This window comes from Acomys minous, assembly GCF_964271855.1.
Source record: "Acomys minous genome assembly, chromosome: 5".
In the NCBI taxonomy this organism is placed as follows: domain Eukaryota; kingdom Metazoa; phylum Chordata; class Mammalia; order Rodentia; family Muridae; genus Acomys; species Acomys minous.
The window spans coordinates 123,171,483-123,190,675 of NC_140494.1; the positions used below are offsets into that span (position 1 = coordinate 123,171,483).

A 19,193-nucleotide genomic window follows, 5' to 3' on the forward strand; every position below is an offset into this window, starting at 1 on the left:
TCAGGTCATAGTTGACTGGCCAAGGTCACCAGAAAGTGACAGGTCTAGCTTCAAGCTGGATATCCAAACCTGCCTCTTCTTATCCCCTTGGGCTGCTGTTCTGGTCCCCTGGTAAGGCCATTGAGCCCTCAATGTATGCTGGTTCCAAGTGCCATTGGCACAAATTTACATCCTCTTGTGGTTTCTAGCCGAGTCCACCTTTAGCCGAGGCGTTAAGTCACTTGCCCCAAGGCCACTTAGAGTCAGGCGGTTACAGCGAGAGGCAGCCCCTGCCATGTGGAGGGTTGGGTTGGGGACCAAGAGGTTTGCAGCACCAGCAACTGTCTAGAGATGAATAAAGGGTGCACATGCTGTGTGACCTCAGGCCACTCACACTCCCTCTCTGAACCTCACATTGACTCACTTGAAACAAGATCACAAAGTACTCATGGCTGTCACCTCTCCCCACACCCAGATCAGGGGTCTAACCCTAGCCCTCATATATACCCAAAGACAGAGGCAGAGGAAGAGCCAGAGATGGGGGGCAGTTTGCTGCATGGAAAGAACCCAATGGTATTACCCCACCTTCAAAAACCTAGTCCATTTCGGGTGTCCCCTTGGGGCATAGGCTGCCTGAGCTTCTGTTTGGGGACAGTAAATCCTGCCTACCCCATTTCCTGGGACCAACAGTGACCAGGCTCCCAGCATTCTCCAAGGACTCAGGCTTTGTTTAGAAGTGTTTCCTTGGAGCATGAGTCACTAGATCCTGGGTGGTCTGGGGGTTAACCAGGATGTCACTGCTGGACACTGGGCTGGAAGCAGTTGCTTCCCAGGATGGCCAACTTAGCAACTGAGCCAGCTCCAGGAACCCAGCATCTTCACCTGCAACCTGAGGGGCTTGAGCAGAACTTGGACCCTCAGGAAGAAAGGCAGTCACAGAGCAGGTGAGATAGTTTAGCTGGTAACTGCACAACGGCCAACCTGATGACCGGGAACCCACACAGTGAAAGGAAAGTCTGGCACATGTGTGCACATGCACTAAATAAACAAGCAAATAAATGATGGATGTAATTTAAAAGAAAAAAGGGACAAGAAAGCTATAGGCCCTTCTTAACACTTAAAACCACTAAGGACTTAGGCTCAGTGTGTCTTAGCTCCCTCAGCCATTGTACTGAGTTGATAGTGACCCTTTTGTTCCCCGAGGATGGAGAACAGTGACTACCATGTCCATTTCCTGACATGCAGAGGGACCAACCCCTGCTTTCTCTGAAGGCCTGGATGGGTTCAGGTGGATCCCTACCAATGATCTTTTCTTGCTTTTGGTTTTTTGTTGTTGTTTGGGGTTTTTTGGTTGGTTGGTTTTGTTTTGTTTCATTTTTGTTTTTGTTTTGTTGTTGTTTTGTTTTGAGACAGTGCTACTCTGTGTGTCCTTGGCTGTCCTGGACTCACTCTATAGACCAGGCTGGCCTTGAACTCACAGAGATCCCTGCCTCCGCCTCCCAGAGTGCCGGGATTACAGGTGTGTGCCACCGTGCCTGGCTCCTACCAATGATCTTTAAGAAAGCCCAGCCCAGGGCCAACAAGAAGGCTCAGTGGGTAAAGGCATTTGCAGCCAAGCCTGATGATTTGAGTTCGATCTTTGGGATCCACATGATGGAAGGAGAGAGCTTACTTTTGCAAGTTGTCCCCTGACTTATACATGGATGCCACGGTACCCAGAGAGAGACACACACGAAGATAAATAAATCACATAAACACATTTAAAAAAGCAAAGTCTAGTCAGTGCTGATATCTCATGGGTCCCTTTGGAACCCAGTCCACCTTCCCACTGCCTATGGAGTCTGGTGCTTTATCTCAGTGGTGAGGGTCCCCAGCCTTCCTTTCCAGGTTGGCTGTCTGAGTTATGCTGGCAGCCTCTCTCCACAGCACAAGCCTATGAAAATGCCCCTTCCCTGTGTCCTGATCTTATCTCCCCTAAAACATTGGTTTTAGTCCTCTATTGCTGTCTTGGCTCTCCATCTTGTCCCATGATGGAGAGAGAGAGAGAGAGAGAGAGAGAGAGAGAGAGAGAGAGAGAGAGAGAGAGAGAGCACCCAAAAGTGTCCAATTTTTCCTCCACACCCCACAGAACTTCTTCCTGGACTCACTAACGCCTACACTAAGAATCAGGTCCTAGCAGTGCATGAGAAGGAGGCTGGAAACTTTAAGACAGGGCCTCAGGGGGAGGTTCGAGAAGAATCACCCGTGACCCAGGGACACCAGTGACCTTTGGCATGGGAACAGGATTACCAGAAGTAAGGACAAGATCATAGGAGGTGGGGACAGTCAGAGGGTAAATAACATTTGGAGACACAGTTAAGTGATCACCCGCCTTGTGCCACCTGCACCCTTTTGTATCCACCACACGTGCTAATAGGAAGGGCTCGTGTGATCAGTAGAAGAAGGTGGCAGAGGCCATTCATGTGACTGTGGAAGACAATCGCTTCCTGTTTGGTCAGTACCTCAGATCATCTGCTCTGAGAAAGCTTTGTCAAGAGGACTCTGAGGGGTGGACCCTTTGGTGAGGAACTGGCCCTGCAAGCGGACATGGAGCAGATACTCAGCCCAGTTAGCCAGAGGCAGTCACAGCTGGAAGCCTAGCTGGACCATAAGTCCACAGAATCACCTGAATCCTGCCACAGCCATGGCGGGCAGTGGGAAATAGCGGTGACTTAAAGCTGCTGCTGTGGGCTAATTTACAGAGTTCTCAGAGCCCTTTATGCTCGGGTGAGTATCCAAGAGAAGACACAAAAACTCTTCTGTGAGGGTATCTTCCAGAAAACTGCTCTCCTATAACTCTGGTCCTACGGTGACCATGCAACCACTATCTGCCATGAGCAAGCTATCCGTCCACCCAGAACTACAACATGCCCCACTTATGAATCAGAAATGTACTCTCTGCCTTTCATACACCTTTAACACAGCTCTAGTGGCAGATTCTGTGTGTGTATGTATGTGTGAGTGTGTGTGTATGTGTGTGTGTCTCCTATCAAGGTCCTAAGGGAAACCTCACTCCACGCCTCAAGATTAGGAAGTGGCCTCCATCTTTCTTCCTCAGACTGTGACAAGACATGGTATTTTCTAGTTTGCTCAGAGCTCTGAGAGGAGAGTCAGGGACCTGAGCCTCTCCCATCAGACTGGGACCGGGCAGGAGCCTCCGTCGTCAGACAGGCATGGACCCTCCCACCCCTCCCCCACGCAGTGGACATGCCTGGTTCTTATGTATAAACACTCCTTGCCCTCCACGTCTTTTCTTTGTTTTGTAGCCCAGACCTCCTACATAGCTGGGGACAGCCTTGAACTCCTGATCCTCCTGTGTCTACTTCCCAAGTACGGGAACTAGAGGCACGTGCCACCAGGGGGCACGTAGCTCCCTTTTCAATTGACTCCCTCAGCTTCAAAATCAGCAAGTACTGAAACCAAGTCCTTGATGGCTCCAAAGTCCACTGAACTCCTGAAGGTTCCTCTTTGTAAGAAAGACAGCTTTAAGGAAAAAAAAAAAGCTATAATGCAAACACTTTATTATCAAGAGTGACTGGTATTAGTTTTTTTTGTCTGGGCATTAATATTTTTAAAAAACCATACACCAAACCCAGGCTTTCCACCTAGTTCTGCTGTATAATTCTCTTTAAAAAAGGAAAGAGGGAAAGAAAGAAAAAATATATCTGTATTGAAAGAATTACAAGCCAAAGTGCGTCTTGTTTCTCCATTTACACACATTGCACCATATATAAATAATTACGTTGTAAAAATGACTCCATAATTACAAGTATAATATATATTTCCATATAATATATAAAACTTTATATTAAATCTAGGTAGATGATATCTGGGGAGAAGGCGAGGTTGTCCCTGGGGTGGCGTCTCTGGGCGCTGACCCCCGGAGGTTGGGGGATGCTGCAGCGCTGTGGCAGCCGCGATGCTATCTGTGGTTGTTGAGGAGAATCTCCAGCCAACAGGGGCAAGAGGTGATGAATTGTCGCGAGTAGCAGGGTCCCCAGCCCTTGGCGAAGCTAATGCGCACGCTGTGTGGGTCGTAGGGGCCATGGGCAGCGTCCGCATGCTGCAGCAGCCCTGAGCGCTCAAAGTCAAACACCTTGATGGAGTAGCCCGGTGGCACCTTGCGCACGACCAAGGCACGGCCTCCAGGCGCATCCAGAGTCGGGGAGTTGACGAAGATGGGGTGCTCGCCCCGGTTGTAGGCCCACACACCGTCAGGCTCCTTGCTGAGCAGGATGCCAAAGCCAATCTTGCTGCGCGTGCGCCGCACCGACTCGCTGCGCTGATCCAGGTTGAGCTGGCCCAGGCAGAAGCCGCTGCCCTGAGGTAGGTCGTAGAAGATGCTGACAGCCTGGTCGTACACCGCATAGAGGCGGCCCACGCGTGTCCGGTGCTCCCAGTACGCCACGCTGCACCAGTGGCTCGGCTTGGTGGCATCCGGAGACATGCTGGCATCTGCAGGGCAAGCACAGGAAATGGAAAAGTTATTGGAGAGGTGGAAGGGAGGGGAGGCTGGGCAAGGTTTTCCAAGGTCAACCAGTATGTGTGCCAGGCCGCCAAATAATTTAGTACACAGTGGGGATGTCTCTCTCTCTCTCAAAAGGAAAAAAAAAAATCACGTGTGCCTTCTCTCTCTCTCTCTCTCTCTCTCTCTCTCTCTCTCTCTCTCTCTCTCTCTCTCTCTCTCTCTGTGTGTGTGTGTGTGTGTGTGTGTGGTGTATGTGCACTGACGATCAAACTCAGGTCTTCAAGATTGACAGCAAGCACCTTTACATCTCACCCCGCCCCATATAAGATGATGAACCTACAGTGTGCAAACCAAGGTGCCTACTGTGTGCTAGACCCTGGGATACACAGATGTGAACCACATCCAGCTCCTGCCCACTATAACTTTACATCTAGGAGAAATAAACACACACACACACACACACACACACACACACACACACACACACACACACAAACCACAAAAAGAACCTACAATCTACCAAGCAAGTGTAGCGATCTTATAAAACCTTGGCTTCTGTGCACCATGGCCTCCCAAGGCTCCACAGAAGCCAAACCAGGATATGATGTGGACACTCGTTAATCCAAGACTCCACCCCCACAGAGTTCTTCAAGGATCCTCTAGCATAGGACAGGTTAAGGTAGGGATCTCCTAAAGTAAGGCATAGTTTCATACTTTGCTGGCCTTTGATAAATAAGGCTATCTGACATGGTGGCATTCACTTGCTGTCCTACGTACTCAGGAAGCAGAAGATGCAGGCTGGTCGAAACCAGCCTGGGCAGTAAAGAACGTTGCGGCTGACCCTCCCTGCCTCAGTCTTCCTTGCTTCCTATCAAGCTAAGTTTGTAGATCCCTGAGGCCTGCAACCACAGGCGAGCAGCAGCATCACTTGATGGTTGCTTTGCTCTCCAAAGGATGTGGCTGTCCGGTTCTGAGATGTGTCCTGCTCCTCTGGGCCTCAGTTTCCCCACTGGACGGCAAAGCAGCGACTTGCACTTTGTCCCGTTGGCCCTTGCAACACTGCCCCCACTCAATTCTGGGGGGTTTTCACATATGCGGGGACCCGATACAGGCAGCAGGTCTCACTTGGATACAGGCAGTCCCACACTCCTCGCTCTTGGGTAGGGCCCACTTTACGGATGCTGAAGCCTTTGGCATCCCGTCTTTGCTCTGAGCTCACAGCTCTGAGAGGCAAGTGGGCACCATGACTGCCCACCAAGGTGACATGACCTGTCATGCCCACTTCTGGCTGGGCCCTCTGAACACTGAACCAAGCGATCATCCAGGCCTTCCCAGGGGAACTGACCAACAATCAACCTAAACCCAGGTGGCAATCATTACTGGGCCCATGAGGCCGGCTCTGAAGCTTCCACTGAAGTCCTAAGTCTCAGCCCTGGCCCTGAGACACTTTTCCACACAGAGAAGGCTATCTGGCCCCTAGTAAGAACTGCCCAAGGTCCCTATGCCATTTGTCACTCAGGAGCCAGCTGCAGGTTCCTCAGTCAAATCTTCACACCAGCCAACAGTTTGCTAAAAGTGAGGAGAGGAGTCAAGGAGACCCTGGCTATCTAAACACCCTTGGCTCAAGCCCACGGCAGGAGCCCAGGATCAACAAGATCCTGAACTCCATCCTGCTGAGCCACTGTTCCTCTCTGTGCCCATCCGTCTGGCACAGGCCTGGAAAACTCCAGGGCCAGTAAAACGCCCATGCCCACTGGCCATGAGCTTCGGGTACTGATCACAGCCAGCAAGACTTCCTCTAGTGAGCCAGTCCACGTGAGGTCAGGAAGCCGGGTGCAGGAGCCTGGGTATGCTAGAAGCAGACCCAGGCTGAGTACCACGCATCACTGGGCACCTCCTATGAGCTAGGCACTGCCTTCATAGGTAAGGAAACTGGATCCCAGGCTGTGCACCTCAGAATTCTGGAGCCAGCCTCACTGGGAGGGGCATGGCTTTGTGTGGACGGTGCCAGTGATGAAATGCAGGGTAGCCCTGCACATGCCAAGCAAGAACTCTCCCGCTGAGCTACACCCAGGCCCCAAGCCAGCCACGCTAGAGGGCGCTCTTCTCTATCCACTAGGCCAGTGGTTCTCAACCTTCCTAACGCTGCGACCCTTTAACACAGTTCCTCATGTTGTGATGACCCCCCTCCCCCCAACTTTTGCTGCTTATTCATAACTGTAATTTTGATACTGTTATGAATCATAACATAAATCAATTTGGAGGTAGAGTGGTTACCAAAGGGGCCGCGACCCCACCAGCTGAGAACTGCTACTCTCTAGGCAGACTGTCAGGCAGGCTGAGCTTTTTAAAACTGCTCACTGAGCCAGTCACTTCCCTTCTCTAAGCCTCAGTTTCCCTATCTGTAACGGCAACCGCTGTAAGGGCTGGTGAGTCCTGTTGTGGCTTACTTCATTCTCTCACTGAGGAAAGGGATTACTGGCTACAAAATAGCATGCTTTTCAGGTCAAAGTTGCAGCTTCCGAGTCAGGGCATGAGCCTAGAGAGGCCTTAGATGGGGAGGAGCCATATTCTCCTTGCCAGCTTCTAGAAGGCTTTGCCACTCAAGTCCAGCTAGGTCTTACTGTTTCTCTCAGCTCCCTGTCTGATCCCTACCCTGGCCACAGGATCCTTCACAGGGATGGTCCCTTATGATTGGGATGACCAGCTCTAGCCCTCAGGCTCTGGGTGCTGGACCCATCTCCACCCGCTGTAACAATGAAGCTACTTCCAGACAGTAGCCAGCCTGATGCCCTGTAAGGACCTCTTTGACTCTCCTCTTGGGCTGCTTAACTGCAACATCCTCTCTGGGTGTAAACCAGTGGCTGCTGTGGGTCAGCGACTCTAGGGATGGTCTACTCCCCACCCAGGAACAGAGGCATCTCAGTCCCCTCTGGGTCCTCCCCCATGGCGGAAGATATCCCCAGGATGCTGTGAACACACGAAAGAGAGGAAAGACACATCTTAAGTGTTCTAGTACTTTGTACACACTGAGTCTGCGCTGAAGGTGGGCTCAGCCTCAGGTGTCAGGGCAGTGGAAGGGTGGTGGGCAAGGTGGGCCGGGATACCAAGGTGTGTGTGTGTGTGTGTGTGTGTGTGTGTGTGTGTGTGTGTGTGTGGAAGGGGGTAACCCAGCCCCTTAGGCAGGCTAGGTAAGAGATCTACCACTGAGCCACACTTAAGTCCAAGCCACACTTTAAAATGAGAGTGGGGTGGGTAGCGATGGCACCACAGAGCTATTTCTGCTTTTACTTTGTCGTACGGGTGCTTTTTTTTTTCCTCCCCACCATGAACTAAGGGAAACTTGGTCTAGAGAGGGCCTGTGGGTTCCATGAATGCAGTTTGGTGGCCTTATACCTGGGAGGTGGCATCCTGGGTTGGCGGGGTGGTACGGAGTGACTCTCCTGAGGACACCAAGCCGAGAGTGGCAAAGCTGGGACGAGGACTTAAAATCCTTGAAAGGGTCAAACACTTTGAGCGACATAGGGCAAAGGCTGCAGCCGCTCAACTGGCAAGCTGCTCTGAGGACCGAGGACAGGAGCCTCACTTCTCCCCCTTTGTAAGAGTCTTATCAGTCAGTGAAGGCTTTGCTCACAGGAGGCCACTGCGGACTTGCTAGAAACTCAAACAGTAAGTCAAGCAGGTGCAGAAAGAGACAGCTATCTTGCCCACTGGCTCCAGGCCTGTGGGAACAAGCCAAGCAAAGGGACTCAAGCTTAGAGGTGCTTCAAGATGGCGGTGAGTGGGTAGGAGAGCCCTTTTCGCACTCTGAAGCACCTCGGCTAGTTCCTGGCCTGGCACCTGTGGTGACCAACCTGCCCTGTAAGGGGAGGAACGGAGCGAACACCGAAGGCCTAAAACGAACCCAGCTGTGGCTCCGTGCTCAACTCTTACAACCTCCGAGAACTCAGTTTTGTGGAGGCACGTCTGCCGTAAGCTGTTGTGCCTCCGTGATGGTGAGCGGGCAGGCTGCACCCATGGGGCCACATGGCTCTGCTCTGCTCAGTCAGGGAGAGTGTCTTATAGAAAAGAGCCTTTTCTCTTTGGGGTTCTAACGCGCTCTCTCCCTCTCTCTCTCTCTCTCCCTCTCTGTCTCTGTCTCTCTCTCTCTGTCTCTCTCTCTCTCTCTCTCTCTCTCTCTCTCTCTCTCTCGCCTGTCATCTCCCACAGCCACCAGCCTAATTAGGAACCATCTCTTTAATTGCAAATAAATACTGGGGGAGTCAGACCAGAGCAACATCAAAGGTGACCGAGGTCTGACCGAAACTCCAGATCAACCCCACTTCCCCCCTCTGAATCCCTTGGCCTGCTCAGGGCCTGGCCTAGTTCCCAGCCAGCTATGGGTCCCGCTGGGAGGGGCGGGTGGGAGGAGGAGGAATCGCCAGGAGCCCTGCCTTCTAGCCAGGATCAGTTAACCGCCTCCTTTCTCAGCCTCAGTCCTCCAATCTGAGTAACAAGGAAGCCTCTTTAATGTGCGCCCGGCTCTAAACTTCCTATTCCCAGCAAACCCTAGTCTTCCCCCTGCCCTGGGAGTCCTGCTCAGCCGTGTTCCAACAGAGCATGGTGTAGCCCCCTCAGGGACATCCATTCAGCAATGAAAGGATCCAACTCCACAGACACTCAGTAGCATGGACCACCCTCAGGTGCACCTGCTTGGTGAGGGAAGGCACACAGAAAACCTGCTGAAGGCCAGAGGCAGGCAGAACAGCTGACAGGAAGCCTAAGAGGAAAGTAGGGCTGTCGCTCCCAGTGAGGAACACTTGCCTACATGTTCAAGGACCCAGGTCCCAGCCTTTAACACTGCAATAAATAAATAAAAATAAAAGAGAAAGAAAGAAAAAAAAGTAATCAGGACAGCAGACAACCCTGGGAGTGGGGTGATTGGAAGGGGCTGACAGAACTGCTGAGGCATAAACAATTGGAATTGGGGTGAGAGTCATCATCAGCCAAGCACTAGGCTAAGCAGGTTTAGTTATGACACCTATGGTGGTCTCAGGGAAGGTCCCCAGGTGACCCATGGGACAGCCCCCTGTTGTCTCCCAGAGACGCCCACATTCCTGCCACCAGAGGGTGGTGGCTGCCTGCTCAAAGCACTAGGCAGCAGCCCCAACAAAGGCAGTCTCCCTTGCACAGCAGGGCCCAGCCACAGGCTGGCATGCCTTCCCAGACCTCTCCGCCCAGCCAGAACATGTAATTTGTGGGGTGAGTGTGTGTGTGTGTGTGTGTGTGTGTGTGTGTGTATGTTGGGGACGGGGTGGGGGTGGGGGTGGGGGTGGGTGCTGTGCTGGACCTCAAAGTGCCTGGCTGGGATCTGGAGGAGGCGGGGAGGGTTGAAATCCCAAGAAATGCCTTTAGCTTCTTCGAATCGGCAATTAAGGGCAGGAGTGCATTCCTGTGTGCTCCCCAACAGGACCCAGCTAAAGCCAGAGCCACAGTGAAACTTCTTTCAAGCCCTCCTGTCATCTTTTGACTACGACGCCCAGGGTGGGCCATCCCAAGAGGGAGCCAAAACATGCCCCAGCCAGTTAGCACTCTCAGGATGCCAACCATATTCCTAATCTTTGCTGGACATCACATCAATCTGAGTTACCCCACCTTCCCTGCCGTCAATCAGTCGTCAACCAGTCAATCAAAAGACTGTTCAGCGGTAAGCTCTTCAGGCAAGAACCAACAAATTCAGTTCTTGCGGAGCGCTGAGAAGAGAGACCAGCTCCCCCAAAACTGAAAGGTGAAGCAACTAGCTCAGGGTCACACAGCAAGTTGGCGGCAGAACTGGAAATAAGCCTAGGGCTTCCTCTCAGCCCTTTGCATGGGGTGTCCCGCCCTCCTGGAAAACTACTTTCTTCTGTCCCGTGTCATGCCTGTGGCTTCGAGTTCCCTTCATCCAACCGGCAGCTTTTCATCTGTGGCTCCGGGCCTGGGAGCAATTACGCAGGCCCTGCATCTGGTTAACCTAACACCCCTTTTAAAGCCTTGTTTGCCCATTAGATAAGTAGTTTTTGTTATCAAACTTAGGGGAAGAAACGAGTTCCCAATGAACTCTCCTTTGTCTTTTGGAGCCGCAGAAATGGCTTCAGGTTTTGCAGCAAGTTCAGCAAGCAGCATTCATTAACGGCCCCCTTTCCTCGCAGGGGAGGGAGGGCCTGTCCTTGCCCCTGCCTGCTGTGGCAAAGCAGGGAAAGAATGTGCACAGGGCCACGTTAATGGTCAGCAGCTTAGAGCCAGCCGAGCCTCTGCTGAACGAGGTCCAGGAGCCGGCCCAGCTGACAGGAGTTTCCTCCTCCTAGCTCCCGCCCACCTCCCCAGCCCCCACCTCAGAGCCAGCACCTCTGGCTCCCAGAGGAAGCCCGGCTTCCAAGAGGAAGTTCCTAATCGGTCATTACATCACAAGCGAGCTGGCCACCGCTGCAGCCTGCCTGCACAGGGCCCACCGCAGGGGCTCTTTTTAACTGTGAGTCTCCAGTCTGGGGCCAGTGCTATCCGCCCTCCCCAGATGGCCACCCCGGTTACTCTGATGGCAGCGGTGTGATGGGTACGGAAAGGCAGCGTGCCAGCAAGGAGAGAGGAGCCCAGGAACATGCAGTCCACGTGACTGATGTCTGAGGGGCTTAACTGGAGGCCCAAAGTGACTTGCCAAGGCCACAGTAGAAATGAACAACGGAGCTAGGGCCAGTGGGGCCTCTATGGGGGCTGGGTTTTAAGCACAGGATCAGGAGCCCTGTATGCGAACACCAACCCTGCCACCCTGCCAGCAATCAGAACCATCCCTACAGAAAATATTCTAAAGAGAGACACGTGTGCCCCTCCCTTTGGCTACCAGACAATCGTCCCCAAGGAATTGGAATTTCCCCAGGAATCTCATGCTGGGAGCAGGAAAAGGCTGAAGGCTGGTGTCAGCAAGAGGGGGAACAGAGATTTTACACAGTTTTGACAAGTTGTCAGACCACCTTGCAGGAGGGACTGGATCCTGGATGAAGATGGATCAGTGATGGGCAGGCCCACCCCTTGGACCAGGATGGCTCGGCCATGCATACCTCTTTCTATCTATTTAAATGTGAACCTCATGTCAGTACCCTAAAGATGGCCTTGGGGGCGCTGTCGCTGGACCCATTGGCTTGCTCCTCTTCTCGCTGTGGCCACACTGAATAAATCGCCTTTCTTTGCTTGTTGCTACTCCTTGTCTGGCTTATTGAGGATGAATGGCGGAGCCCAGCTTGTACCCTAAAATGCCAGCAACACTATCGCAGGCACTTTTTGCTCCCCTGGGCCTCAGTGTCCTAAACTGTAAAATAGGGGTGCACTAGGTGGTTACTTCCTAGGGCACTGAGGTCAACTGCAATTGCATCAGACGATGCCTGTCCGCAAACGAGAAACCTGGAAGTGAACAGGAATTACCAACCCCTGTTAGTAGATCTCAAAATCTAGGCTATGCAAATTTTTAACATCAATTTTACAATGCATAGATCACAAAGCTACTCATGTTGGGTAATGACCACGGCCAAGATAAGGTGTGCTGATGGAATGGAGACTCAAGAGGAAAATGACAACAACAACAACAACAACAACTCAGTTATCACTAGAGAAAGCCTTTATGAATGCCAAGTAGAAGGAAACAGGCTAAGTACTCTCAGTGGATAAACTGCTAAACCTGTCAGTTCCTCTTGTGTTTTGGGGTGTTGTGTGATATCTGTGTGTGTATATGTGAATGTGTGTGAGGAGGCCAGAGGTCAACCTCAGGTGCTGTCCCTCAGGAGCCATCCCTATTATTATTATTATTATTATTATTATTATTATTATTATTATTATTATTATTATTATTTTTGGAGACAGGATCTCACACTGAACCTGAGGCTTGCCAATCAGGCTAGACTAGCTGACCCCAGGGATCCTGTCTCTGCCTCCTCTGCACTGGGATTACAGGTGTGAGCCACCCTGACCAGCCTTGATGTGGGTGCTGGTATGGTATAGGAACTCGGGTCCTAATGCCTGGGCAACAGGTACTTTCCCAACTGAGCCATCTCCCCAGTCCCAGCCCTGCTACTTTATGATGAAAAAGCCATGTCAACCTAAGAAGGCTGTGTGTCCAAAGTCAGCAGCCAGGAAGTTCCAAGATTACAATCTCATCTCCTGTCTATCTAGGCTTAGAGATGGGGGGGGGGGGGCTCTTGCTCTTATTCCCATGCGTGCTGCCAACCCCAGCGGCAGCACGGATAACATCGCGGGCACCATGCCCAAACTTCTAGCTCTGCTGGCTCTAAGATGTTTTGCTGGGCTGAGCAAAGATGGGATGTTAAAAGGGGTCCTCTAGCCTGGGATGCAGCTTAGTGGTATAGAGTGCTTGCACGCTGACCACCTTTCCGGGAGCCTAGAAAGGCTTCTGAATGCAGCCTCTGCGCACTATATAGGGGGCCCAGTGCTGCGCTGAAGAAAATACATGTCCCTTTTGTTTCTCCCTCACGTCCAAAGGCTCCACGCACAAATCTAAACCACAGTACGGAGTGTTTTTAGGTGGGACACAACAGCGGGTGCCGCCCAAGGGAGAGGGCTGTCATCCAGCCTACATCTTGCCATGAGCTCTAGCACCCCATTCTCAGGGCAGGCCCCAAGTTGAATCTCCTTAGCAATTACAGATGCAGGGATTGTGCCCCACCCCCACCCCCGAGTGACCCTCCCTGCTGGGACCTTCCTGCAGCTCATCAGTATGGTGGTCTGGGATAGCCTTAGAGGTGACATCCAGGAAAGTGCTGGATCCCTCAGGAGTGTGCTGACCAGCTTCTGAGAGGCCCAGCAGACCTGTAGAAAGGCCTTCATGTCAGCCTCTGTGCTGTCACCTTGGCTGCTCAGCCTCTGGTCTCTGGTGGAAGAGAGTGGCAGCCTGGGCTGTGTTGGGTAAGGGTTCCTTCTCCTGCAGTATTTAAAGAGATTCTGACCCAGAACAAGCTTCCTCCAGGTCTGATTGTTCCCTGCAGGGCAGTCTTCCCAGGAGCCCCAGGACTCAACCGCAGCGGGCAGAGGGACCAGTCAGAGGGCCCACATCCATCAGTCATGCCTCCATTACAGCATCCCAGTCTTCTCCTGGCAGAGACAACCTCCCACCCAGGGAGTCTCTCCCTGGGCCCCAGCGTTGACAGCACTGTCAGCCACTCCAAGGAGCTACAGGGAGAGCAATGGGTATAGGAGCCAGCTCTTCCATGAAGGCAAGTGGGGGCGGGCAGATGTGACAGACACAGAGTGAACCCCAACAACTTCAGGGTAAGAAAAGACCACCAAGCCCCAAGGTGAATTGGGCAGGGAGGGAGGAATGAAGAAAAAAATGTGTGGTAGAGGGAGGGGCAGGGGGGCAGGAAGAAAGGAAAGTGGAGAGAGAGAGGGAGAGAGAGAGAGGGAGAGAGAGGGAGGGAGAGAGAGAGAGAGAGAGAAAGAGAGAGAGAGAGAGAGAGAGAGAGAGAGAGAGAGAGAGAGAATGAACATGAGAATGGAATCCACCAGTTCTCTGCACAGAAGGCTCTGACCTTTGCTCCCATTCCAAGACTTCTTTTGTTTTAAGTCAGATGCTGAACCTCTAGGGACAACCTAGGGTGGGAAAACCTCACTTTTCCTACCGCCCCATAGAGTCTGGTTAAGAATGGGAAGCTGGCTGGGTGTGGTGGCGCACGTCTTTAACCCCAGCACTCGGAAGGCAGAGGCAGGCAGATAGGCAGATTGCTGTAAGTTCGAGGCCAGCCTGGTCTACAAACTGAGTCCAGGACAGCCAAGACTACACAGAGAAATTCTGTCTCGAAAAACCAAAAAAAAAAAAAAAAAAAAAAAAAAAAAGGAGGGAAGCTGGGGCTGGGGAGATGGCTCAGAGGTTAAGGGCACTGACTGCTCCTCCAGAGGTCCTGAGTTCAATTCCCAGCAACCACATGGTGGCTCACAACCATCTATAATGTGATCTGATGCCCTCTTCTGGCCTGCAGGTGTACATGAAGACAGAGTACTGTATACATAATAATGATAAATAAATAAATCTTTTTTAAAAAATGAATAGGAAGCTGAGCCGGGCCAGGTTAATGCAGCGCTCAGGGAGGCAGAGGCAGGAGGATCTCTGTGAGTTCAAGGCCAGCCTGGTCTACAAAGTGAGTCCAGGACAGCCAAGGCTACACAGAGTAACCCTGTCTCAAAAAACAAACAAACAAACAAAACAAACAAACAAACAAACAAACAAAAACCCACAAACCAAAAAATAAAAAATTAAAATTAAAAAAATTAAGAAAAAAGGAAGCTGAAGACCTCCTTCTCCAGAAAAAGGCAGTTGCTCTTCAGGGCATGCACTATCCACAAGGGGTCTGCTAGATGCTGGAGTCCCACATAAATCAGGGTGTTGACTGGTCCATCAGGCTAGGCCTGAGCGATCAGCTCAGACCTTTTTTTTTTTTAAAGACAGAGTTTCCTATAGCCCAGGATGACCTTGAACTTGTGATCCTCCTGTCTCCACTTCCCTAGTGAACTTGAGACCAATTCAAACACCCTCTCCCCTCTAGGGGTTCAGGTGGGGACAGATAGGGCACGTGGCAGTCGGCATTGTGCTCCAAGTTCCAACCCTTCAGGGGTTCCCCCAGAGAGAGAACTGGGGTTGTCTCCATTTCCTCTCATTTTCCAAAGCAGTCTAAGGTTTACTGGCACACTTCCTTCTACCTCAGACTTAGACCCACAATAAAATCCTCAAAAGCAAGTACCTAAAGCTTGGCCTCTGTCACCTGCTGAAGCTCACAGACGCTTCAGACCTCTGCTGGCTGCTTGGCTCCCTGCATTTTGAGCCCACCACTAAGTACATCCTCTGCCCATCCCATACCTTGGTCCATATGGCCCCAAGGCCACAGATGGTAAAAGGTGAAGATATGTCAATCTGAATACTGTTTCTTTGAGCCAGTGACTGCATCTCTGAGGGCCAAAGCCACCGATCTAATATAGGATGGGCAACGCAGAATAAAAAAACGCAGGGCCCTTTCTTCAAGATGATTAATTTTTTTGGGGGGGAGGGGGGCGGGTGTTGAGACAGGGTTTGTCTGTGTGGTCCTTGGCTGACCTGGAACTCGCTCTTTAGGCCAGGCTGGCCTCAAACTCAGAGATCCACCTGCCTGAAAATGATTAAAACTTTAAAGGTGAAGCAAACATTTAATTGAGCGTGGAAGCCTTCTAAGGGTGCATCGGAGGTGCTCTGCGATGGAACACGTGCATTAGCCCTGGGGAGAGTTGGCTTATTCCAGGGGACGGCCTATTCCTAGGCAGAGCGGGGCAAGGTGGACTCTGCCTGGAACCCCAGCGCTCGGAGGGCACAGGAGGAGGGCCATCACTAAGGCTCACAGGCACAGACCTGGCAACGGAGCTTTGATTTCTCTGGAACGCGGCTTTGGGTGGCAGAGCTGATTTTCTTACTGGACATTATGTGTGACCTTACGTGTCCTTTGCACCTGTACCTTGGTTGTCGCTAAAAGTGAACTTTGTGAGAAAGGAGAAACACCTCCAAATGTAAGTATCGGAGGCAGGAAAAAAAAAAACCTATTTCAAAATTCAAGATGGCTCGGTGGGTAAAGCCCACCAGTTAGATCCCCACTGAGTGTGGATTCTGTCCTCCCTACAGACTTGTCTTCGGTCACTTTGGCTACATAGCCACTGTCCACACAGCCCAACTAATTTTTAATTTTAAGTTTAGTACATGTGTTTACTTACTTGTACACATGTGTGAGCATGCATGGGCCACGGTACACATATAAGAGCGAGAGAACAACCTGCGGAAATCAGTTTTCTTCTGCTACCATGTGGGTTCCAGACATGAAACTCAGGTCGTCAGGCTTGGCAGGGGGAGGCACCCTTACTGCCGAACCATCTTAATGGCTCCAACCCTTCTAACTTAACACCCAGTACGATCCCAGAAGGTGAGAGAGAGAGGGAGGGGGTGCACAAATGAGGAGTAGGGTACATATGTATAGAAGAAATGGAGGCTCTGGGAAGTTGACTGCCCCACCCCCACCCCAAGTCCCATAGCCACTACAGTTCCAGCTGGAGGCCAACACGGTCTCTCTCCCTAAGGTCATCATCCATGGATGTGATTTGTACCCCGCTCCCTCCACAAGACTGGTGCCTGCCAAGCCACCACCAGCTCTTTCTCTTCCCTCTCCACGGACACTAGTGGCTTGCAGGCTTCTGGCACCTACAGTCCAAGAGCCTAGGCCCCAGTCAGCCATCCACTGAAGAGGCCCCCACATAATCCAGCCCATAAATCACAGCCATTGTGTATTTCCTTCTTAGCCACAGGCAAAAGGGAACTTCTCCTTACCCCTCTGCAGCTAACTAGCTACCCCTGGATTCTCTGAATATTTCCACCTCTGCCTGGGTGGAGGCCAGCTCTCAATTATTAATTAATCTGGGAGGTGTAGGTTGCATTCCTGGTCACCTAACCACTTCCTCCTTGGTTGGCAGCTCACAGGCTTCTGAGTGACATCAAACCTTTCATAACATCCCAGCCATGTCTTGTGGAAATGGTGTTTAAAGCCAGAGCTAAATAAAGAAGACAGAGGAACACCCAAACACCCTGGCATCGCTGTTCAGCCTGCCTGGGTGCCACTGCGAGATGCCTCGGTTTCTCAGTCTGCGAAATGGGTTGGCATGTTTGGAGAGGTGGGGGTTAAGACAAAGGCCTCACACCTGGTTCTTCTTACTGGCTGGAACAGTGACATCAAAAACGTAAAGCCCTGCTGAAGATGCTGGTAGAGTGCTTGGCTAGCAGGCATGGCACCCTGGGTGCTATCCCTAATGCTGTGCAAACCAGCAACGGTAGGCAGCACACACCTGTAATCCCAGCACTTTGGACACAGAGGCAGAAGGCTCAGATGTTGAAGGTCACCTTTACACTGTTAGTTCAAAAGTAGCCTGGGCTATGCAACGCTTCTCAATTCACTCGATCCCTTCACCTTTTACTCGAGGATGAAGGGACAGACATTGGAGAGAGGGCAAAAAGGTGGATGCAGAGGCAAAACACTGTACCACTGTGTGACCCATACCCCTGTTCACTATAAAAAGAAACCATGTCTAGGCTGGGAATGGTAGTACATACTTTTAATTCTAGCACTCAGGAGGCAAAGGCAAGTGGATGTCTGTGAGTTCAAGGCCAGCCTAGTCTACATAGTGAGTTCCATGAAAGTTAGGGATACACAGTGATACTCTGTTTAAAAAAAAAAAGGGGGAGGTGGGTGGCATGGGGGAGGGGGACACCAGGTAACCAGCTTTGGTATGAAATCTGAACCAATGAGGGTAAAATCCAATTGGGAGGTCAGGTGCACAAACCTAGGGCCACACAGTATCTTTAATTCCTAATCACTAGAGAGATCGTCCCCTCCAGTAAGCTACACGTTCAAATGGGCACTCTGTGCCAAAAGGAGAGGGGAGTGGTTGCTGCTAGTCGGATGTTATCAAAATTAGGCCAGAATCCAGGTCCCAGATCCTCAGGAGACGGAGGCAGGAGGACAGGGAGACTGCCAGTTAGAGAGAGACCTCACAGACACAACACATGGGGTCACTGGTGAGAGTAACTGCAATGGAGGCTCGTGGCCATAGCCCTCCTGTAGGCCCCATCCGCAGTGGTGCCCTGATCTCAGAGATGGTCAGTCTGTGGGCGCCACAGATTCGGCACCTTGGGGGGGGTGGATAGTGTAGAGAAGGTTTCTGTACCCCTCGTTTCACCTACTGCATGCCTTATGTACTGGGGAGTGAGCCTAGAACCCCCCAGTGCTCTCTACCACTGAGCTGTATCCTCAGACCTCCTTTTAGTGTTTATTTTGAGACAAGTTCTCTCTCGTTTGTTTGTATTTTGAGACGAGGTTTCTCTGTATAGCCTTGGCTGTCCTGGAGTCGCTTTGTAGACCAGGCTGGCCTCAAACTCACAGAGATTTGCCTCCCGAGTGCTGGGATTAAAGGAGTGCACCACCACCGACTGCCTGGCCGACAGCTTCTCTCTTAAGTAGCCCAGGCTGACCTGAACTTGTGATCCTCCTGCCTCAACCTCCAGAGCAGCTGGGAAGTAAAGGCCTATGTCCCTACACCCAGCTCATAACTGAACTTTCTGTAACTCACGACTTTTGTCTTCCCTTCCCCCTAAGCACTTAGGCTTCTGGATATAAAGTACACATTTTGCCAAGATAAATTATTACGAGTATATGATAAGGCATCTGTAATTAGGACCCATAAACCTGGGCTTTGTAGTAATTCTGAAAGTAGCAGGGTCGAGGTTGAGAAGAAGTTTTGATAAACAAATGCAAAATGTAAATACGATTTAGGACAACTGTTTATCTTACTAGCACTGTATAAACAGTGCAGTGCAGTTACAGGATGCGCTCATCTGCCCATTACGCAGTTCTTGAGGGATCTCTCCCAGGAAACATTCGAAGCCAGCAGCAGTCTAGGACGGTTGAAAAAATAAAAATAAAACCCCCCACAAAACCTGGGTTCTTGGTGTCTTTTTCCTGCCACCCCTCATCTTGCCATCCTGAGCTGGTTAAGAGCTTCCCAAAGTTACCAGAGTTCTGTATTTGGAAAAGAAGCCACTGAGATGGCTAAACTTCCCTGGCCCTCCTCTGGTAGCCAGTGGCCACTCAGGGAACAGTGGGAACCCTTGACTCTGCATGCCACC

The 19,193-nt window shown here is 51.4% G+C and overlaps 1 protein-coding gene across 2 annotated transcripts in view; it reads right to left on the reverse strand.

The window, feature by feature from the left end:
• Window positions 1-3,665: 3,665 nt before the first annotated feature.
• Window positions 3,666-19,193, reverse strand: part of SMAD6 (SMAD family member 6) — a 69,831-nt gene continuing 54,303 nt past the window's right edge. For both annotated transcript variants that reach the window (XM_084783897.1, XM_084783896.1), the window contains one exon: window positions 3,666-4,473. In XM_084783897.1, the coding sequence (XP_084640023.1) occupies window positions 3,941-4,473 (533 nt within the window). In that variant the 3' untranslated portion in view covers window positions 3,666-3,940. The remainder of the gene's footprint in view (window positions 4,474-19,193) is intronic.